This window comes from Apostichopus japonicus, chromosome 7, assembly GCF_037975245.1.
Source record: "Apostichopus japonicus isolate 1M-3 chromosome 7, ASM3797524v1, whole genome shotgun sequence".
Taxonomy (NCBI): domain Eukaryota; kingdom Metazoa; phylum Echinodermata; class Holothuroidea; order Aspidochirotida; family Stichopodidae; genus Apostichopus; species Apostichopus japonicus.
In genome coordinates, this window is record NC_092567.1 from 16,272,569 (window position 1) to 16,296,462 (window position 23,894).

The window sequence follows — 23,894 nt, forward strand, 5'->3', positions numbered from 1 at the left end:
TATACGGCCAAAAATGAATGTTTTCAAAACAATGTCAGGATGTATACCACGGATTCCCAGCACTCAGAAACGCTTCTCTCTAGACAAAAGTGACATTCTAGGAAGTTTTAGTCCTGTTAATTGATATGAAATGACATATTTACTATTCAAATTATATTTCTTCATAAATATCGAGTGACTTTAGTACTCTTTTCAGCTCGAATCGAATCAATAGGGCGCCATCGATCGTAGGTATAATTTTGCGAAGGATTTAAAAAGTCATTTTGGCCAAAAATTAAAAAAATCATAAGCCTTACAAAATTGTTCATTTTCGGCCAAAAATGAATGTTTTCAAAATAATGTCAGGATGTATACCACGGATTCCCAGCACTCAGATGACCACTCAAGACAATAGTGATATTCTATGAAGTTTTAGTCCTCTTAATTGATATGAAATGACATCAATATATCATGTTCAAAGTTTATTTTTTCATAAATATCGAGTGATTTTATTACTCTTTTTAGCTCGAATCGAATCAAAAGTGGGCCATCGATCGTAGGTATAATTTTGGGAAGGATTTAAAAAGTCGTCATTTTGGCCAAAAATTAACAAAATCATAAGGGTATATATAGCCTTACAAAATTGTTCGTTTTCGGCCAAAAATTAATGTTTCCAAAATAATGTCAGGATGTATACAACGGATCCCTAGCACTCAGATGACCCTTCTCTCAAGACAATAGTGACATTTTAGGAAGTTTTAGTCCTCCAAGTCTTCATTTTTTCCCGTCAACTTTTTACCGTTCGAAAGAAATCAACGCAAAAGAAATCTTCAATAGTAAACCAAATTTTATTTACTTTGATGTTCTCGGTATGATTATGTTCACATGACTAAGATATGAAATGAAGTTTCTTAATCTAGTCATTTTTTTTTATTGAACTGCAATTCTCTGAAATTGCTTATGAATAAAAACAAATAAAAATTAGATTACATAATTAAATCTTAAAAAATGAAATAAAAGTCAATTAATAAAAACTCGGTAAATTCAGTATCGGTTAATGTAGTGTCTCGAAGAATTCCAAGTTAAGAAAAAAATATTGAACAATTGTAAGAAAGAGGAGGATGTTGAAAAACGTTGAAAAAAAGAAGAAACACCAAGTTCAAGGGTTTCCTTGGTTGAGATAAAAAGCACAGGCAACTATGTAATTCATTAAAAGAAATGCGTTGCACAATGTATATGACCACATATACTCATGTACATTAATATCATTATTACCGACCACGGCTGAATATTCAAGTAACCCTGTTTTACAGTATAACTGCATCTGATAAATTTACAAAAAGAAAAAACACCTAAAGTTCTCTTCCAAAGTATTGACCCTTTGATCTTAATAAGTGAAAATTAGTATATCCGATAATATGATCCTGAACAGCTATGAAACATTAATTTCAGTACTCTCTTGGATTGTAAATGATAACAACGATGATTAATAAAAAATTAAACTCTCAAACTGAATAGACCCGTATAGTGTAAAGCTGTTTGTATGTTAAATCATCGCATAGCTCTTGCATACGGTACACGTTTCAAAACCCTACTGACGACTACTTGATATATTGCTGAATGTTATTATGTCGATATCTCACATCAACATAACCAGAAGGTTCGCCTTTTTTCTCAACTATATGTGAAGTTCTTCAACGTGGATTTACTTTGGCAGCGTTAATGAAAAGGTTGGTCTGCTTCCGCAAAAGCGTAAAAGGATAAAAACAAATAAGTCCAAATATCACCATGGTAATGCCGGCGTCCGGAAATATTAACTGTTAATGACATGTCACGTGGGTTTTATTCAGGTATTTCTGTGAAAAACCCATAAAAACCAGATCGCTTTACAATCTCATCTGTATGAAAGAGAATGATCACGTGATGAGTTATCGACTCCCAAGTAAATGGTTCACTCGTTCGGCCGCAAAATCTTCCCGAGCGGTCATTGGACACTCCATCCACAAACTGTAAGAGAACAGGGTACAATGACGTCAAGAAAGGAGAGAGGAAGTGGGCCTTCAATTAGTACCAATTTGGGTATGATGGGTACGTATAATATTGTGGTGTATATATGTTGTTTGGAAGACAGGTAAGCAAAGCGAAATAAATCTGTCCATAAAGAATAAGTAAGTAACCAAAGCATAACCAAAGCAACAGGATGTTCCATTCTTCTTGTCCATAAAGAATAAGTAACTAAACATATCATAATCGATGTTGCAGTTTGTTCCATACTTCAAATTAATCAAGAATAGGTAACTGAACAAAACGCAATCAAACTTGCAAGAGTATCCATACTCCACGTTTATAAAGAATAAGTAATGGATTAAAGCATAATGAAACTTGCATGATGGTTCGTAATACACGTTAATAAAGAAAAAAGTAACTAACCAAAACATAATCACACTTGCATGATGGTTCATGCTCCACGTCCATGAAGAATAAGTAACTTACCAGAACATAATCAAACTTGCATGATGATTCATACTCCACGTCCATGAAGAATAAGCAACTTACCAGAACATAATCAAACTTGCATGATGGTTAATTTTCCACGTCGATGAAGAATAAGTAACTTACCAGAACATAATCAAACTTGCATGATGATTCATGCTCCACGTCCATGAAGAATAAGCAACTTACCAGAACATAATCAAACTTGCATGATGGTTAATTTTCCACGTCGATGAAGAATAACTAACTTACCAGAACATAATCAAACTTGCATGATGATTCATGCTCCACGTCCATGAAGAATAAGTAACTTACCAGAACATAATCAAACTTGCATGATGATTCATACTCCACGTCCATGAAGAATAAGCAACTTACCAGAACATAATCAAACTTGCATGATGGTTAATTTTCCACGTCGATGAAGAATAACTAACTTACCAGAACATAATCAAACTTGCATGATGATTCATACTCCACGTCCATGAAGAATAAGCAACTTACCAGAACATAATCAAACTTGCATGATGGTTAATTTTCCACGTCGATGAAGAATAACTAACTTACCAGAACATAATCAAACTTGCATGATGATTCATGCTCCACGTCCATGAAGAATAAGTAACTTACCAGAACATAATCAAACTTGCATGATGATTCATACTCCACGTCCATGAAGAATAAGCAACTTACCAGAACATAATCAAACTTGCATGATGGTTAATTTTCCACGTCGATGAAGAATAACTAACTTACCAGAACATAATCAAACTTGCATGATGATTCATACTCCACGTCCATGAAGAATAAGCAACTTACCAGAACATAATCAAACTTGCATAATGGTTAATTTTCCACGTCGATGAAGAATAACTAACTTACCAGAACATAATCAAACTTGCATGATGATTCATACTCCACGTCCATGAAGAATAACTAACTTACCAGAACATAATCAATCTTCCATGATGGTTCATACCCCACGTCCATGAAGAAGAATAAGTAACTTACCAGAACGTAATCAAACTTGCATGCTGGTTCATACTCCACGTCCATAAAGAATAAGTAACTTACTAGAACACAATCAATCTTCCATGATGGTCCATACTCCACGTCCATGAAGAATAATTAACTTACCAGAACATAATCAATCTTCCATGATGGTTCATACCCCACGTCCATGAAGAAGAATAAGTAACTTACCGGAACGTAATCAAACTTGCATGCTGGTTCATACTCCACGTCCATAAAGAATAAGTAACTTACCAAAACGTAATCAAACTTGCATGATGGTTCATACTCCACGTCCATGAAGAATAAGTAAAGAATAAGTAACTTACTAGAACACAATCAAACTTGCATGATGATTCATACCGCACGTCCATAAAGAATAAATAACTTACCAGAACGTAATCAAACTTGCATGCTGGTTCATACTCCACGTCCATGAAGAATAAGTAACTAACCAGAACATAATCAATCTTCCATGATGGTTCATACCCCACGTCCATGAAGAATAAGTAACTTACCAGGACGTAATCAAACTTGCATGATGGTTCATACTCCACGTCCATGAAGAACAAGTTAATAGCGACTCTAGTACCCACAGGAGCCTTAAAGTCAATACGACAATCTTCATTGTTCAGATAAGGATCAGGGAAAGATGGTGACGAGAAAAACCCAGAATGTCCCTCAAGTTTTTCGTAGCAGGCTGGAACTAAAACATATAAATTTGAATCGAATTATCATAACCTATAAACTCGTTTGAAGCAGCTGTGTTGCTTTTCATTCTGTAGGCGATGCTTCAAAACCTACCTAGAATTTGTTACTATTGAACACTTTGCAATTGATCTAACCAGGACACCAATCTGCATTTCCATTTTTATGAACGGAGGAAACAAAATTGATTATATAATGATTTAATGAATAGTAAATGTATAGTATTCGATTTTAATTTTTCTGCTCCAAGACTCCTCTTCATATCATTTATATGACGAAGATTTGATTACAAACATTGCCAACTAACAAACCATTCTACACACAAATACACTTGTATTAATGAACACAAATTTGATAACATATATTTGCGCAAGACATATAGAAGTAATTATTCTGTAATATTAACCACTGCTCTGGAATTTATGTATCAACCCCCCTTCCAAAAAATGCACTCTGTGCAAATAATAAATAAAACGTAGCTAATAAAATGGTAGTGCGGTTACAGATTTTATCAGATCTTAATTATCAGGCTGATTAAAAAGAATCAGGTGTCAGCATCGAGAGACTTTTGAAGACAAGTCAACCAAGATAGGGCCTAGGCACGAAAACCAAACAACATGATTAACTCGACTACACCCCCCTCCCCTACTCCCCCCCTTACCCTCACATCGGGACAGCAAATTTGTGATCATGACGACGTTTCGACCAGTGCGTATCAAAAGTCCCTTGGTAAGGGAACTAGTCACTGCGCGTGATCAGGTTTAAGTTTTAAGCTTAGCGGACAATCTACTGCGGCATGGTTTACTACACACGATTACAAGACCTTAACCAAGAGGCCGATAAGTATCGAGATATCCTATAACTGATGAACACTTACCATCGACGTCGCTTACTCCAGGGGTAGTTGACGGCAGTACTTCAGAATAATTCGCAGCGAAACCTGAGAAGGCGGAGCTACCGTCGCTGTGGAAGGTTAAGCTAACGTGATTGGTTGAAGCCGTCCAATTGAAAGGATTTAAGGACCCACAATATCGAACCATTCTACCGTCTGGTACTGCTTGTATCTAGTGAAAGTAAAGTTTTGTTCTTCGTTTTATCCGAGGTGATGTCACATTATGTATTGAAATAGCAGAGAGGAAACAGTCCCTAAAAATACGATGACGGGGAGAGGGGGACGTGGGCATAGTACTAATATTGTTGTCCTACAAAGATTCGGTGTCGAGAGTAACAAGGTGACCATGAATCTACCCAACTGCCAGGATGTGTCACCAACAAGACGCAATGTTCCTGATTACTGGGTGTAGTTTCCTCGGCAGACAGCATGAATTTCCCGACACTTCAACCGCAAGATTGACCGTCGCTCTGAAACGGTCTCCCCCGTCATATTTCGAAAACTAGAGACAACTCTGGGAACCTGGCAGTGTCAATCATTCGCAGACAATCATTCCGTAGGGGGAAGTTGGGGGGGGGGGGTAACGACAGGATTCAGTCTATACACCCTTCACATCACATGTTATTCCCTCGTCAGAGAAAATACCAGTTAATAAATCAAAACGACTGTCAAAGTAGTTATCTTATGCTCAATGCACTGAAGACGAGATGAAGATGAGGAAAGCAATCAAAATATGATTGAGACGATATTAACTTCATAACGACGGTTTGCAGTACTAAAACGCATGATAGCCATAGAAAAAATGATACCGCAATTGCTATAATAGTTAAACAATACACAATTTTGGATTTTCTTGTTTTGTTTTTTTTACTTTTCCTTTTTTATATTCAAACGATGGTGGAGATTGATAACGGAAAACCAACATGTAATTTACTACAAAGACGCAAAGGCAGTTGTGTTTTCAATGTGAACAATATGAGGGATGTTACGTATCTAGTACGTTACGTACGTACTTACGTTACGTTACGTTAGTAGATGTTACGTACGTTATAGATCAATTGGAAGTAATCAATTGGAAGTAACAGCAAGGCAGCTATTAAAGTAAATATCGTTTCTTTATGGCGAGATATTTTTTGTGATGGTATATATTAGAGATGGACCATTTAAAAAATGGGAATAGAGCGATCATGTGGATTCAACCGAATTCATTATCTTTTGTAAGCTGGGTTGATTTGATTGCATACGTAGAAGTGAAGACAGGTCGGAGAGGCGTGGGGTAATTGTAGCCAAATTCAATGAAAAGTATTTCTTTTATTCACATCATCCGTGACGTCGCATAAATTCGCATACAAATGAAACACAGAGACTGGGCTGTAAGAATATACTTAATCTGGTATATATATGCTAATCGTACGCAGAACAGACGCATACCATAAAAAAATGTTCATAAATGTGTAGTACTAGTATATCCTAAATAGACGTTTCAAATGAAAACTTCAGAGTCAACGTACCTCTAAGTAATCGAATTTACATTCCTCGTCACTTTCCAGATCGAAATGATAGAAAGAGATCAGAACGACTTTTCCTTTTTCCACCCGAATCGAATAATAACAATCCTGGTTGTAACCATAGTTAGCTGGAAAACCTGGACTCGAAAGATTGCCATCTGGATCAGTTAACGTTTGGTTGCAAGCTTTCAGGAAGACAAAATGAATGGTAAAGATAAAGTTTTTGACGTTTTTCCTTTTAATTAAATAAAGTTAAAAGTTGTAGGTTAATAGTCTCGATTGATTCCAAGGCCCAACACGACTTAACACGACTTTACAACACTTGTCCCCTGGTCCTTGGAAACTTGTCACACCCACACACCAAAGAGTGCGCCATCCACACATCGCCCCCCCCCCCCTTGTGAGGCACGACAGTGCACCACAACTACGGTGACGGCAGCCACAAACCAATTAGGGTTATATTATACAAGGTACCTCGCAAGTCCCCAGTTATACACCTGAATGAAGAGAGGCAATGGATATATAGTGCCTTGCCTCAGAACACAACGCAATGATCTGACCAAGACTCGAACCTGGAAACCTTAGATTACAAGTCCGCTGCCATAACCACTTTACCACAACGCTCTCTAATAATTATCTGTAACTGGTAGGCGTTAAATTCCATACGCATATTCATTGAACAGTTTTTTTTTACCAACCAAATCAAAGAAATGTCATGGTAATGCTATAATTTAGCGGTTAAGTCATCATGAAATTTTCTATAAGCATAACTCAAAAGGCCCAGAAAGAGTGTTGCGGAAACGTTGGCACTTTTGTGATGTGAGAATGAAACTGTCCAGTTTTTTATCTCCAAATCTTGAAAAGCAATTCTCAAACTTCCTACTTTTCTAGCAAAATTCTCTCAGCCTTAGAAATAATTATAGTATATATTTTTTAACAATGTAAAGAATAGGATACTTTTCGATGACAATTTCTAAAAAGAGGAGATGTCGCAACGAAATATCTTTATAACTCTGGAGTGTCATAACTTCAACAACAAAAAAAGAGGTCGCTACTCACCTCGAACAGGTTTCATTTCTTCGGTGATGAATCGAAAATGAGCAGTGAAGCCTTTTCTGGTTATCACATGATCGCTATGAAAAACGATCTTCGCCAAGTTGTTGCTGGACAACCAACTAAACACAGTCTTCTTTCCACAAAATCTGTCCATTGGCTCCAAATTATTGTTTTGTACCTAGATGGTGAACGATTCGATAAAAATAGGGATAAGAAAAACCCAATGCACCATATAAAATGGCTGAAAACAACTCAAATTATCTCTCCCATTGCCAAATGACTGGTATGTCAGTATTGGCATTTTCCACTGAGGAGTAGTTATAAAAAATACTATTCCTTTGTTTTCTATTCAACACACTTTGTTTCTGAATTTATGTAGGTTTTTGTCTTTATTGCATAAGACTTGCCTGTTAGTTACAAGTCGTCTACCGTTTATCTCCGAACTCGAAGACACTTTGCATATCTATTATAGATAATAGTGCATGATTGAGTATTCCTTCTGGTTATAATTCATACTTTTATTCGTACTTCATACTCGTACAAATCTTTTGTTTCATACTCATACATATTTTACTTGTACTCATACTCATACATATTTTACTTGTACTCATCCTTTAGGTATTTGTTTTACAAGTCTGCCATTTGGAATATTTTACGATTTCTCTCCGTACGTGGAAGACACATTTTGATATATATTAGAAATAATAGTGCATGACTAAGTATTCATACTGGATACAATTCATACTCATACTTCATACAAGAGCCTTTTGCTCGTACAAGTCATGTGTTTCATACTTATATATTACTGTACTCATTCTTTAGGTATTTGTGTAACAAGTCTGCCATTTAGACTATCACACAATTTATCTCCGAACTGGAAGACACTTTGGATATCTATTATAGATTAGTGTTTGATTAAGTATTCATACTTTATACTATTCATACTTCATAAAAAGCCTTGTACCCATGATAGTCCAGTATTTCATACTCATAGAGAGTCATATCTTACTAGTACTCGTACTCATAATTATGGTACATGTGTTACATATCTGCCTGCTAGAGTGATATATAAGTCTATGATAAGGTGATGAAAATATATTTCCCATAAGAGAGTCCACATTCGTTGTACATTAAAATGTCTCTCCTGACACTATAACTGAAACAAGGAAACACAATCTAAATATTGTTGGGGCTCGTTATTCTAAATTCACGTTTTAAGTCGTCATATTGTGCTTCATATTCACAGGGTGTCCGATGGCATGGTGAATGAAGGGGGGGGGGTGGGGAGAGGTTAGGTGGGGTAGGGATGGTGGGTAACGTTTGTTTTCCAACATGAGTATGAAAATAACCTCCACATATACAAACGTGAAGTGGATACTAACCTCAACATAATCATATTTACAGTTCTTGGAAAGTTCCAAATCAAAATGATCGAAGGTAATTTCTACGATTTGGTTCATGCCGGCTTGTATGTAATATGTGCAGTCTTGATCGTTGGGGTAGTTGCCCTCATGAAACCCCTCCGAGGATATAATGGTAGATTCCATCGAAGAGAAGACACGATCACAAGCTAAGGAAAGAAGGATAAAGACAATTAAAGCACAGGAAGGTGAACGGTGGTGGAGTTGAAATATCACTCTATCATATATATTAAAGATAGCCTTGGTGGGATCTATTTCGAATTTTAAATCACATTTTAAATCTCTAATGGCCAAGCAAAATAAGACCGACTTATCATTTTAATTGGCAATATAGCATACTGCTATGTACAAATTGCACTGAGCTGTCAACTTTTAGTACAACATTATGTTACTGAGTAACATAACATGGTCCCTTATTGTGTTATTTCTAGCGCTATGCAGGTCTCTAAGCTTGATTCTTGGAACTGAATGAGAACTCCGGAATCCTGCTTTAAATTCTGTAATCTTTATCAAAGGTAAATAGTGACATGTTTTCACACATAATATTTTGTTCCATATGGAACAGAAACAGAAGATTTGTTTTACCAGAGAGTTGTTCCATATAAACTCCCTGGTTTTACTCACAAGATGGAGCAGGACGAGAAATGAACGTATACGAGGCCGTCAGTCTTTGGTCTCGACTCGGTGCATCGGTCTGAAAATGTATCTCTACCTCATTGGCGATGGAGGTCCACTTGAATGTCGCCAAATCTCCACACAGCGTCACAGATTTGGAACTCGTCACGTCAAATATCTGCAAAAACAGTTGTTCAAAAGGTTATCAAAACTGTTTTGTTTTGTAGCTGACAGAATTCTCGTGTTACCTAATGTAGTAACTCCCCTCTCCTAATCATCATTCATGCGGGCAGCCTAAATTTAAAATAGCAACGGAAAACGGAAGTCAAAACTTGCGCCAGGGACATGTATGATTACGTCAGTTTTGCTCGTCCATGTTGTTGCTTAGCTGGTGACAGCAAAGGACAATGCGCTTCAGTAAAGGGTTTACTTCTTGTCATAGCAATTAGCTAAGGTGATCCTCTAAATAAAGGTACCAAAGTTATGTTAAAATGCTTATTGTAATAACGAAAGTGCTCATCTTGGTTTTGTTTTATTTATGAAAGCTAGGGACAATCAGCTTTGGAATTGGGGTCTGTCCTTTTCATATCTTATGCTCTTATGCATATGTTATCCTCGATATATATTTGTGTATCAAATTTCATTAATTAGAGTTGCAGAGTTGCCCTGTGTTTTAATATAGGTTCTATACTTACCATAGCAAACGTATCTGTGCATTCTGCGTTTGCCGGTAGGTAAACTTGCTCAAAGGAAATTATTATTTGCTGAGATGGGTGAGCTTGTATTAAAAACAGACAAGTAACGAATGTAGCTGAATTCAGCCACGCTTGGTTCGGAACTAGTTCAATTCTTCCAGGGTCTTCAATTAGAACCAGGTTGCAATCTATTGTCAAATGGCAAGACGGAAAACAATGACAAATGATATGCAAATATTAGTTGAATATAAATGCAGGAACAAAACACCCGTTCCAAAGAGAGCAATTAATATTATATACTTCTCATATAGGTATTTATATGAATTTAATCATCATAAATATAGGTTAAAATGGCGACCAAATTAGTGAAAAGAAAGAAACACGAGGAAAGCAAGTGAAATACGTTTTCTTTGGTATGATCGATCATGTCAATTTACTCTGAAGTAGGGTCAGGGGGTAGGAAGCTTCCAAAAAGTGGGGGCACAACATCAGAGGGGCACTTTCTCATTCCACAACCACCACTCGTTATGCTATAAACCGATACACACCGGCCATATCACTTAAATATATATGATGTGTTAGTATGCTATCAATACTATTTATTGAGATTGTTTATTGTTAACCGTGCTTACATAAAGATATTGGATGCCATTTTAAGAATAGCATGTACAGACTAAACATAAATAATTAAAGTAAAATATTAAAATTAAGAAAGGCTTAAGGTATCAAAAAGACAGTTCTTTTTTCAAAGTGGCACATTTTAATTGCCAGTAGGGCACATTTGCTATTTTTTTAAAGGGGGGGAGGGCACCTTCCCCCCGGCTCCTACCCTCTCTGTAGGGTGGTAATTAAGCTACCCTGTACTACTGTACACTCTCCTCACCTTGTACCAATGGTGACGCTCGTGTCAACGTTTCGTAAGTTCCATGGAAACCTTTCAGTTCCAGGTTCTCATCTGATTTGAAATCTATGAGTACTTCATTGCCGAACGAAGTCCAGGTAAATGGATGCAGATGTCCACACACAATATGGCTGTTTAGACTCGACATATCTGTAAGCTGATAAATATTAAACACGAACTATTGCATAAATGTGATGAACATTCATGTTCATATCCCTCACTGAGTGACACTACCCCATTGTTTTTTGAAATTTCATTCTCAAACAGTTGGTTTAACCGCTCATTAATGCAATCTGTATTAATTAAGATAGAACTCATCATCAGTGGTACCAAACAGTCATTTGAAGCATACATTCGCTACAAATTGCGTCATGTAATCAATTTGCTGATGCTTTCAACCAAATTAAAAAAACTGCAACTATTCAAGATTCTCTGCACTAAGTTAATATTTTTGTTACCGGTTTGAAATGATTTTCACCTTTTTTTCATTCGTGATGGACCCTTTTTGAAGTCAGGGAGAAGCTGAATGCATTTAGTTTTGTCTACTATGAATCACTACTTCAGTATCCTTGTATTTTCAATGGTTTTGAATGCTTCTATCTTCCCTATCATGCTATTTTAGTAACAAGTTGTACTCACTGTTATAAAGTCTCCATTTTGGCAACTATAAATGGTACCATTTCCTTCCAGTACAAATTCTTGCATATTTATTCGAACTCGTCTTCCATTTATCGCATGAATTAATACCGAACAGAACTGATTCGGTGGGTAATTATCAGGAAAATCGGTCGAGACTAAAACACCTTGGTCCGCTGTGAGAGTCTTAGAACAATCTGTTGGTGATAAATAATTAAAGGATAAATCGAAGTGTGATATCTTTGTTGCGTGATAATTTTCTAATATATGTAACTAACTTGAGGATAAAATGCTTAGCGTGTCAACAAAGTTTATATATATTAATCAGAAAATTACTATAATCCATTACCATAATTAGACATAACTTGACAACCTTTATCATTTTTTTTTTCACAAAACGACTAAACGTGCTTTTTTTCACCAAACGACGAAGAGATCAGTTTTTTTTGTTTTTTGTTTTTTTAAGACTAACATTTCAGTTTGTTGTTGTTTTTTGCAAACCGGCGTACAGTTCAGATTTTTTTTTTTTTTTTTGATCACAAAACAACTTATAGTTCAGTTTCGTTTTCACAAACGATTAACAGTTCAGATTTTTCACAAAACGACTAACGGTTCAGTCTTTTGTTGTTATTTCACAAAACGACTATCAGTTCAGATTTTTTGTTGTTTTTTACGAAACGGCTTATAGTTCAGTTTTATGTTTTGTTTGTATCACAAAACAACTTATAGTTCAGTTTCGTTTTCACAAAACGAATGGCAGTTCAGTTTTTTGTTGTTGTACAAAACAACTGACAGTTCTGTTTCTTTTTTCACTAAACGATTAACACTTCATTGTTTTCATAAAAAAAAAGTAGCCTGCAACTTTGGTCCTATAACATTACGGACATTTGCACCACTCAAATTCTTTCTTTTAGGTGAGTTTGACTACTTGTCTTCTTTTCACAAAACGACCAACAGTTCAGTTTTTTTGTTGTTTTTACAAAACGACTAACAGTTCAGTTTTTTGTTTTGTTTGTATCACAAAACAATTTACAGTTCAGTTCCATTTTCACAAACGACTAACAGTATAGTTTTTACACAAAACGACTAACGGTTCAGTTTTTTTTTGGTTATTTCACCAAACGACTATCAGTTCATTTCTCTGTTAGTTTTTACAAAACGACTAACAGTTCTTTTTTTTAATCACAAAACAACTTATAGTTCAGTTTCGTTGTTCACTAAACGATTAACACTTCATTGTTTTCATAACATACATAATAGCCTGCAACTTTGGTCTTATAACATTACGGACATTTGCACCATTCGAATTCTTTCGTTAAGGTGAGTTCAAATACTTGTCTCTGTTTAGTTAATACGTTGACCACATCTTTATTATTTCTCTTATCTTATCTTATTACTTCCTACCAAAAAAATGAGAATAGAAAACACTGTCTTGAGAAGCTTTGTGTGACAATGAAACGACTCTAAATTTACGACATCCACCATTTTTGAGAAAAAGGTATTGTGGAGTTACTATGTTGTCGGGGTTGTCTGCATGGCATTGGCTGATATGATGCTTTCGCTAACTGGTATACATGGGTTAAACATGTTACTCTGTGTTTTCACTCACCAGAATACGGTGTTCTATAGATAGCGTTGAAGTATATCTTCGCTCCTTCTGCCAACCCACCATCAGCTGATTGTGTTATCGTCACAACTGCCTCGTTACTGTCAGATGTCCAAGTGTACGGGAAAGATGAATTCACATCGCATAATCTGTCTAGCCTTCCAGTAACTGAATCCTCGATCTAAAATAACAACAATAATTATACATGTAAATGTATGTGTACTATATAAAAACAAGGTTTATCACTGATTACGTGATGCTTCATAGAACACATAAGCTGCCTCGCAATTACTGTGATAAAATTATACCCATGAAAAATTCAAATCTCCACTGAAAATAATAATAATATAAAGCATAAAAATGCTAACAAAGATTTTTATAAACGAATTAAATTCCACCTTTATGATTATTATGATTATTTTTTGAGTCGAAATTGCATGTTTTCACTCAAGGCTCCAATATTCTTATCCAAAAAAATGTTATTTCGGCTTTGCTATACGTAGTCAAATGAACACCCAACACCCATCAGTACACCCTTCACCCACCCCACACGCACCTCTCTGTCTCTCGCTGATACTCTTCATACACCATTTTTGGTTCACGTGAACTACTTGTCAACAACTTTACAAATCGGAACCAAAGAACCTGATAAGGGACAAATTATTGAGGGTTTTGTTTTTTGAAATTTTCTCTGAAATGTGGAAAATTTTACGTAAACTTCAACAAGTTTCATATTATTTAAAAGGAAGATATTTCATCATCTTCAGTGTGATATTCTATCATCCAAGTTACAAAAGTGATAAAGATGCATAATCCTACTTGGCGTAAACGTAAATATGAAAATAATAAAAAATGCAATCACTTACCGTCAACTCAATTGAACAATTTGTTGATGTGGTCATTGCTTCATGCAAAGAAATGATAATCCTTCTGTTTGGTCGAAAATTAACAACGATTTGGCATTTATTAGGTCTGTTTTGGAAAGACTGAATATTTGACAGAAGTAACCAGGAATTTTCATCTCTCACTGTAGCAGTACAAACTGAAAGGGAAACAACACAATATGTCGCAATTATTGTTTATTCTAATTTGTTTGAAAGGGAATTTTTAACGAATAGCTTTATTCTTACGCTCATTAAAAATAATATAATTAAGTCACTCTTTAATATAAATGATATATATATATATATATCATATAATATATAATATCATATATCAGCTTATTTGTTTCATTAGTAAATTCCATATTTTCGAACAAACAAGCATGTTAATGTTTTTACCAACCTCTAGGTCTGGAACGATCGATAGATTTCCAGGTTAACGTGAATGGTGGCAGCCCTTGTTTATAGGTCAACAGATGAAGAAAAACCGCGTTAGAGTCAGAGGTCCAGGCAAATATGTTTTCAATTTGACAAATTTCAGTCGTCTGGTACGAGCCTAGATCTACAAACTGAAGAGAGAAAGAGATAGAAGTTGTTAAACATATTGACATGTTAACGTTAGGAAGAATCTTTACATGAGATAACTGGGATCCCAATTTACCGGGCTTTACGTAATCTTCTTAAGTCGGCATTAAACTAAAACGACTAAACACGACTCGAGCTTAGTCGTATATATATAGTATGACAACTAATCTCGCACCCTGAATAATTAATGAGGGCATAAAGTCTGTTTCTGTTCAACGACAGTTGCCCCGTTAGTTCGCATTCCTTGAAACTATTCAGGGAAATGTGAGAGTTACGATAACATCTTCTACTTCTATTCGCAAACCGTCGCGCATTGATAGTTGGGGAAACACTACATGTTGAGCTTCTCCGAATCAATCTGTCAAAAAATGAATAATTCTAAAGTCTAAAGTACTATTACTGAATTATATTTTCCAAGTTTTTGTTCAGTCGGGCAGTGTGGGGTCCACTCAGTTTATACTGCATCTGTCACATCACATACCACATATGTCACATCACATACCACATATGTCACATAATATTACATACCACATTTGTCACACAACACCACATACCACATGCGGCACATCACATACCATATGTCACATAATACCACATATGTCACATCACGCATGTAACATCACATAATTGCATCTGTCACATCACATGTCACATCTGTTACATTACATCACATATCACATCACGTATGTCACATCACATATCACATTTGTCACATCACATCATTGGACATATCACATATCTGTCATTTCATATCACTCAAGCAGTCCGTTATGTAAGTTTGTACACATACCACAATTTCTGCAGTATCACAATCTTGTAAAATAAGATCACTGATCTTAATCTGGAGTCGATATTCAGAGCCAGTTTCGATGATAAATTGACAAAATGCCCTCTCTTGTAATTGATTATGGAAATTAATATCTTCCTTGTCAAAAATAAACTCTCCACTTATCTCGTTGAACCGATAGAGGCAATCTGGAAATAGAAATATATTAAAAAAAACAGAGAAACGATTACAAGTTCATTGTTTTGTTTGCTGGAATGCGAAATTATATTATAAGCATAACATTTGGTTGGTGTGTGTTAAATTTATTTTCAGCTACTATATATTATATATAAATTCAGTAAAGTGAAATTTTGCTTTATAACATTAATTTGATAAGCTAATTGAAATAATATAGTTTGAAATCTGAAACTTTGGAACCCCTTCTCCCCCTTCCCCCCCCCCCCAAAAAAAAACAACATAATGCAAATTGCTTAAATTCAAGTTGCTTCACACATGTATAGCTCACAACGTTACGTCGGTGCTATACCACGTGCTGTAATTGCTGAAATAAGGAAGAAACAAAAGGAAAAACACTGAAATAGAGGGAGCGATAACAAAGATTTGTCAAATCAAGATAAATGCTTGTCAGTATTTACCTCCTGTGTATCTGTCCGGGATAACTTCATAACCAAGACTGAAACCTTTCTTCTGTTCTTCTTTATCGGTTTCAAAAGTGACAAGTACTTCATTGGCATCAGAGAGCCACACAAACTGTTGGTCTCCACAGATAATTAAACTCTTGCCTGAAACCTGGTCTTCAACCTGTCATTCAGAGTAAACAAAATTCCCTATCGATCTTGTGTTTGTTTCCAATCTTTACATTAAACTCAATTAATGAAATAAATCATATTGATAAATATCATAATTATATATCAAGATTGTGGTTATGTCCTCCAGGCTATGAGAATTTAACCAAAGTCGAATAACTTTCAAAAACATATGAAGAGGCCGGGTGTGGTCTACATGATAAGACGATCGTTACAAACATGATACCTATCAACTCCCATCATCTCCCCACCCCCCCCCCCCTCTCCTACCATCCGCCCATCAACTCTCCTAGCGTAGCTAAAACTAGTAGGAACTGATAAATTACTGCATTGTAATTGTTAAATTTAGTCTTAATTATGACATCAATTCCTCCCCTCATTTGCAATTGATCGGTATTCCTGAGATATGAAACTTTACTTTTACAGAGTTGTTCATGCAGTTGCCTTTGTCTTAATTTGCCCCGCAATCATACCACCCCGACCCAACCGCTCAGCACCCACCGCTCCACGCCCACCGCTCCACACCCACCGCTCCACACCCACCGCTCTATACCCACCGCTCCACGCCCACCGTTCATCGCCCTCACCCGGCCTCCTCAGATTAGAAGCTTACCCTGACAAAGTCTTTCATGCAATTGGTACTGTCTTGTAGAATAAATTCGTTGAATACCAATGAGATAATATCCCCCGGATTAGCGTGGATTAACCATTGATGTCGAACCATTGCCGGATAATCCAACGGGTAACCGATAGATTGCAAGGTACCCGTATCGTTTTTCAGTTCTAGAAAAGTGCCTGCATGTAGAATAATTCAATTCAGTTCAATTCATTTCATTTCACTTGACAATTACAAAAAGCTCCAAGTGGACCAAGTAAATGTACATAAAAAATAGAACAAGCATTTATGAGAGACAAATTTTAACTAGGAATTGTTAAGAAGTTTAACACCGAAATCTGATTTAATTGTGATCATCCCCTTAGGAAACGTTAAATATATTATTTGCTAGTCTACTTTACTCCCATTTCTTCCCTATACTAGTCTCCTTTGATTATTATGTTGCTAAGTTGCAGAAGTCGTGCTTCGTGCACCTCGATAAGGACCCCCACTCCACACCCACCGACCCCCACTCCACACCCACCGACCCTGTCACTAGTTGGCGCATGTACGTAAGCATTTCATACCGTTATATCTTGATATTGCTGTGAAGCTAGCACGGAATGCCTGTTCATCCAAAGAAAGAGACATATTAAAGGAGACCTCTACTGTGTTACTATCGGATGTCCACGCGAAGGAATCTGCCAGATTACAAACCAACTCTTCTCGATTCGAAGTTAAATCATGAAACTGGAAAAAAAGTGGGAAAAGTAAAGCAAATCATTATTGTTCCGTTTTCATTAATAATCTTTTGTAAGTACCATATTTTTTTTCAATTAGTTTTTGAAAAATACGGAAGAACTTGGTAAGGCTACATATGTCATCTTGTTATAGCAAACACATCACACGTTGGCACAAGCTGTGGCAGTCGCTACTGAGTGTTTTATCTAAACGTGTAATCAACTAGGTCTGAAAATGAAGTTGAAATTTAATTTATTTATGGAAAAAACTTCCTAGTAATTGGAACACTGCAGGTATCACCTTTTCACGTTCTTATAGGATACACGACACAAGTCGAGGATTCTCGGAAAGTGGGTCATAGTGGGCATCTACAAACAGTACCCACACTGTGCACGTTCAGTAAATACGATATCGTATGAGTATCTTATAAGTCAACTAAGGGACGAATGTAATCAAGTACACGGTGTCCACAGGAGTGTTTGCTATACTATTTCAGTTGACCTATCCTGAACTGTGCGACTCGCACATGCGCACGTGGAATTGCAATGTATCTTAGTGCTCTGATTTTATTTTGAATCTCGTACGTTTTCAATGAGAATATTATTTCAAGAGAATCATGGGATAACGATAGACGAACTCTAGTATATTAATGTGAATCTTATGCAAATTTGATATATCCTTCCAGTACCTTTACACTGTCGTTACATCCACTGCCCTCTAATCTGTTTGTTAATTCTCCTTCGTCACTTTTCTCAACGGAAACGATATGTTTCAATCTGAGCAAAATCTTGTCGTCATGTTCAACTTGAATTATTACAATTGAATTTCGACTGGTGGGCTGCTTTCCAGTATATGACGTCACTGATGATGTAAGAGAGGTGAAGTCGCCTTTTTGTTGTTTTAGGAATTGATGATTATCGCTTGCCGGTGGCCTTGCTTGTATCACGTGACTGAAGCTGGCAGAAACCTGTCCGGGCTCAAATGATCCCTTGAAGCTTAGTAGCATTTCATTTCCAAATGACAATAGCGAGAAATTACTCGATGATGAACAAATATGCGTCACCTCATTGGAGTGAAAATCTGTTATCTGAATGAAAGAAGAAAAGAAGAAATTAGACAGGGAAGAGTAATTTAAACGAGATTCAGATAGAAAAAAGTAATCAAAATCGACGCAAATGAAGTTAAAATTTGTATAGTGTTAGCTCAGGGGGTTAGCTCAGCAGAGTGTTAGCTCAGTGTTTAACGCCGGTGCCTTCCAATCTTAAGGTTCCCGGTTCGAGTCACTCCAAGATTAATGTCACTCCAGTTACTCCAGTTACAGAGTTGTTGACAATTGAACATTCGTAATCATGGACGTTAAATACGAATGTAAGAGACTGACTTCAGTCAGCTTGCGGCTTTGATAAGCCAATTAGGCTTCTTCGCGAGTTCCTGCTTGCAGGAGGATCTAAAAAATACATACATACATACATACAATACATACAGTTTAGAGCTATAGGTGCACTTCAACCCGCCATATTCAGTACGTGTCACTAGGTGACGACCCATAGGGTTGCAGCTACAAACCGGGGACACACACTAACTATAGGTTATAAATTGTCCTTGCAGAGCCACATTTATACACCTGAGTGAAGAGAAGCAATGAAGAAGAAGTGCCTTGTTCATTGAGGGGATGACAATACGTGAATGGCTAGCCAGAACTCGAATCTATAATCCTTTCAACGCAAGTCCATTACCTTTTCCTTTTGGAAAGCACAATATCCGCTTTAAGCATCTATTGTCATATTAATGCAATCCGGGAGTTTTTTTTATGATGCAACAAACCAGTCGATTCACACAGAGAATACTAATGTAAATCTGTAAATCTAACTACTGTAAGTTTTTGCCACAGTAGAAACTTGATCGTGCTAACAAATCTGATAAATCGGTAGCATGTGCTATTATGATTACAGTAAGAACTGAGGGTACGTGTAATTCCAACAAATCCCAACAACTTAGTTTGTTGGAATTACACATATCCTCAGTTCTTACTGTAATCATAATAGCACATGCTACCGATTTATATCACGATCCAGTTTTTACTGTGGTACAAAAATTTAAAATTTAAAGTAGTAACTGTGTTCTCTGTGCATGTGTATCGGGTGAACAAACAGAGAGATAGAGAAAATGTTAGCAGTTTAAGCGCAATTTTACATCACTCCTTAACTTACCTGTCTACTTAATATACGCATCTCCGATCTATCCTAGCTTAAGATAACTAGTAACATTCTTGCATTGCGCCCCCAATTATAAGGAAAAGCTTATACGCTGCCAATCGAAAGGAGGTTCATCAGTTGTAATTGTATACGGTACCTTTAACGAATTCATTCGGCAATCAGTCGTTGAAAAATTCACAAATCGAAAACGAATTAACACTCTTTCCTTTGGTGAGGCGTGGAATAACAGGTGACAGTCACGTGATGTTCGGAGACAATCCTCTGGAAGGGAATGCTCTCCCTGTCTGTCAGTAACGAACCTCAAGCTACCTTCATTTTCTAAGAGTTTAAAGATATTTTGTTATGTCGTTTTTAAAACATTTATGATTATTCCAACTATTTAATTCATAAATATTCTATTTTCATTTTGGCTCATCAAGCTAAAATATATTGAAAACATACTGAAGACAAAAAGACTTTAGGTCTACAGTCTAGGAGTTGTTCTGAATTACCAATTGGTTTGTGACAGGTTGTTACATTTGCTTCACAATAAACTTAACATATCTTGTATTGTATTCAATGACAGTTGTCCGGATAGCGAGATTTTGAGATTGGGGATGGGTACGAGTGGTGGGGGGTACATAACACATTTAGTAAGTTTAATATAAGTTTCATTATTAGTGCTTTGTTTACTGTAAATAATGGAAGACATTAGAAAAGTTCATTAACTTAATTAAGTAGTCCGCATTTACAGCGGTATTTAATCGAAACCTTAATTTTGTTTTCGTATCCGTATATCATTGACACGAAATAAGGCACAAGGATAAACAAAAACACAAATGCAAAATGAAAATGTCTCTTAAAATATATTTGGCTATTAGTTGACTAATTTGCAGCCATTTTGTTTTTCGTAAAAAGTTAGAGGAATATTAATCAAGAAATTATATTCCTACCTGATCAAATACATAACGCTTTTGCAAAATGAAATCATCATAAAGTCGTCTGTAAAATGTACGACTTCCAATGCATGTATTCAAATTATTTATAAATTATCTATCTATGAATATTTAGTATTTAAATAAGTAAATATACACGGCACTCACCATCCAGCTGTCGGATTTTGTACTCAGCGGAGAATCGGATATTCTGTTTCTGTTGTCTTTCGGTTACCCGAAGATGCAGTTCGTTTCGTTTACTCGTCCATGAGAATCCCGGCTGACTGGTAACGAATGTATCGACAGCTGGGAATACATTCAATGCGGTGGGATCAAGAATCTATATCGAAATAACGGTACAAGAACTTAACAAACTTACATGCTGGATGTCGAAGAAGTATATCCTTATCATTTAGCAGCTAAAATAATCATTATACGTCTAACGGTTGCCTCTACATAGTATGGATTAAAGAGGAATGGAAATAAACTTTAAATTGTCAACATTTAAGAGAATTGGAACGACTTAACATATTGTCACCAAGTTCTTAGTATAATATTAGTAGCCTAGTCAGAGACCTAGTTCTAATAAAGCAACGTTATTAGGTCTGGCCAGAGAGAGATTGTGAAGATGATCGAAGGTCTGTGATACCAAGTGTAGTATTATGCGTGACCATAGGCTAGGTTTTGCCCACTTATGACTGTTGTCACTCGTCTGCTAGTCGCATCGATTATCAGTTGTTCTTCGAGCAAGGAGAGCTTGGTTGATGCTGAATATACATTACAGTGTGTTCTCTGATTGGCTTGTTTAAATCAAGAGGCATGAAGTATCAGAATACATGAATGAAATATGTCTTCAACGTATAAATTTGTCGATATTTCTATCATTAATTAATAAAATAAATCATAAATTAATAAAAAAATAATCATAAATTAATGAAATATTTTTGGTAAAATTATCTTGGTTTAAACATTTTTCATGGTTCGTTAGATAAGCAGCTCCAACGAAGTTCCATTTTGTTTTACATGAACAGTTTTATGTATGTCCTTTTTCGAAACGCACGGAATCACTTTAACAATAGTATATAAGAATATGGAGTGCACGATTCAAAGTCAAGTGTATGGGCTGGTCAAAGGTCATTTGAGCCACAATGTGTACATATCTAGCAAGTTGAACAAACCTATGTTATTTTAACCTATGTTGCCACTTTACCTATGTTATTGCACTTGGCATTACTTAAAACACCAATTGCCATATCATAAATCACCACCGTGTCACTGCTGCCACATTAATTTTGCGCCATTAAAAATTCCCATGGATTAACACTATCTGTATAATTGTCGCTATTCTGTTTTGACTTTAAATGGTGTGAAGACTCGCGCAAAAAGAAACGTATAATGCCGGTAATCTGACCTAGTTTCGAATGAGGTGTAACATAAGTGTTAAACACCACCATCGACCACAGAAAATACACACACAGCTTGCTACCGTCGGTAATTAGACACTAGTGTACAGTCGGTATATATACAGCTGCGGTCAATACCCACAGCACAGTGTACAAACGATACAGCGATGGACATCTCAAGTCCAGCTAAAGATATCAAGGTATCACGTTTCATTACTGTCTGCATTTTGTAGCGGCACGAACAAAACTCACTTGCAAGCAACAGAAAGTTAACTTTTTCAGATGGCCGCACGCGGTTTGGGGCGAGTCTTCAATACCTTTAACTTTACCTGTATCATTCCTCTTGAATTGACGTCGCTGATTGGCTGTTCAATCAACAAATCATCAAAATTAACCGTGACGTAGGTGCCTGGAGTACCGTGTATAATGTACAAGCATTCCCGTGGATAAGTCCAATCCGAATCCGAGTTTGTATTTGGATAAGTTATGTGACCAGCCGACGTATCAAGGAAAAGGTTACACCCTCCTGCATAATTACAAAAAACAGTAAATAAAATCTGATTTAATATGGAATCTTCACTTGCATGTTTTTTTTTCAATTTAAACATATAAGCCTAACTCCTATTTCGGTTGAACTTTAACCGAAGAAACTGCTGAAGATAAATATAATCATGGAATTGTCTCAAAACAAATGAATTGCATTTACTTTGCGTGCACCAGCCCCTCTCACATAAAATATTACCTTGTCGATATGATCATTTGACGAAAATAGGCAGAACTGCCTCTTTGATCCTGTGATTGCTTGAGGAATAGATGCCCACTGCTCATTTAATTTACCTCTGAAATCATTCTACCTTATTTGAAGTTCAAATCAACAGTTCTTGCAGAGGTATTTTAACTATACGGTTCCATCGGTATGTTAGGATGTGTATAGGCCTTCACGGAAGCCATCTTCTATGACTGTATAGTATGCAAAACGGATTAATTGAACTCTCTCATACAACATTACATCCATTATGCTTTATAAGATCATGTTTATTCAAAGCCTTTCCTTCCATTACCTAATTGGTCAGTATGTCTACTTGGTAGAGGGAGTTTTTTGTACTTCAGGTAGAATCTTACACCGTTTTCAGTGGTCAAGAGATGTAGCTGTATCTCGTTACTGCTGGATGTCCACACAAACGGCGACAGCCTACCACAGATTGTCTCCACTCTTTGAGATGTGACGTCAGTAAGCTGTGTGAAAGATATATAATAATAATGTGCAACTTATATAGTGCAATATGCAAAGGCTCAAAACGCTTTACAAAACATAATACATAAGAACAAAGTCGTAAATACAAAAATACAAAACCAATACAACTAACAAAGATAAAATTACACAATGTAAAGTAGAGGAAATGTTAAAAATACAGTGTAAAACTACATCAAATATGTGAAAAACT

General features: G+C 36.2%; 1 protein-coding gene across 1 annotated transcript in view; it reads right to left on the reverse strand.

Annotated features, from left to right (window-relative positions):
• Window positions 1–808: 808 nt before the first annotated feature.
• LOC139969486 (cubilin-like) overlaps window positions 809–23,894 on the reverse strand; it is a 32,110-nt gene continuing 9,024 nt past the window's right edge. Inside the window, exons 10-31 of the mRNA XM_071974519.1 lie at window positions 23,511–23,685; window positions 22,779–22,975; window positions 21,215–21,386; window positions 20,269–20,450; window positions 18,605–19,003; window positions 17,763–17,925; window positions 17,194–17,375; window positions 16,410–16,575; window positions 15,778–15,962; window positions 14,806–14,971; window positions 14,388–14,563; window positions 13,525–13,702; window positions 11,919–12,112; window positions 11,262–11,436; window positions 10,379–10,566; window positions 9,693–9,861; window positions 9,030–9,217; window positions 7,651–7,825; window positions 6,595–6,776; window positions 5,069–5,255; window positions 4,002–4,189; window positions 809–1,986 (exon numbers count right to left, since the gene is read on the reverse strand). Of these exons, the coding sequence (XP_071830620.1) occupies window positions 1,822–1,986; window positions 4,002–4,189; window positions 5,069–5,255; window positions 6,595–6,776; window positions 7,651–7,825; window positions 9,030–9,217; window positions 9,693–9,861; window positions 10,379–10,566; window positions 11,262–11,436; window positions 11,919–12,112; window positions 13,525–13,702; window positions 14,388–14,563; window positions 14,806–14,971; window positions 15,778–15,962; window positions 16,410–16,575; window positions 17,194–17,375; window positions 17,763–17,925; window positions 18,605–19,003; window positions 20,269–20,450; window positions 21,215–21,386; window positions 22,779–22,975; window positions 23,511–23,685 (4,152 nt within the window). The 3' untranslated portion in view covers window positions 809–1,821. The remainder of the gene's footprint in view (window positions 1,987–4,001; window positions 4,190–5,068; window positions 5,256–6,594; window positions 6,777–7,650; window positions 7,826–9,029; window positions 9,218–9,692; window positions 9,862–10,378; window positions 10,567–11,261; window positions 11,437–11,918; window positions 12,113–13,524; window positions 13,703–14,387; window positions 14,564–14,805; window positions 14,972–15,777; window positions 15,963–16,409; window positions 16,576–17,193; window positions 17,376–17,762; window positions 17,926–18,604; window positions 19,004–20,268; window positions 20,451–21,214; window positions 21,387–22,778; window positions 22,976–23,510; window positions 23,686–23,894) is intronic.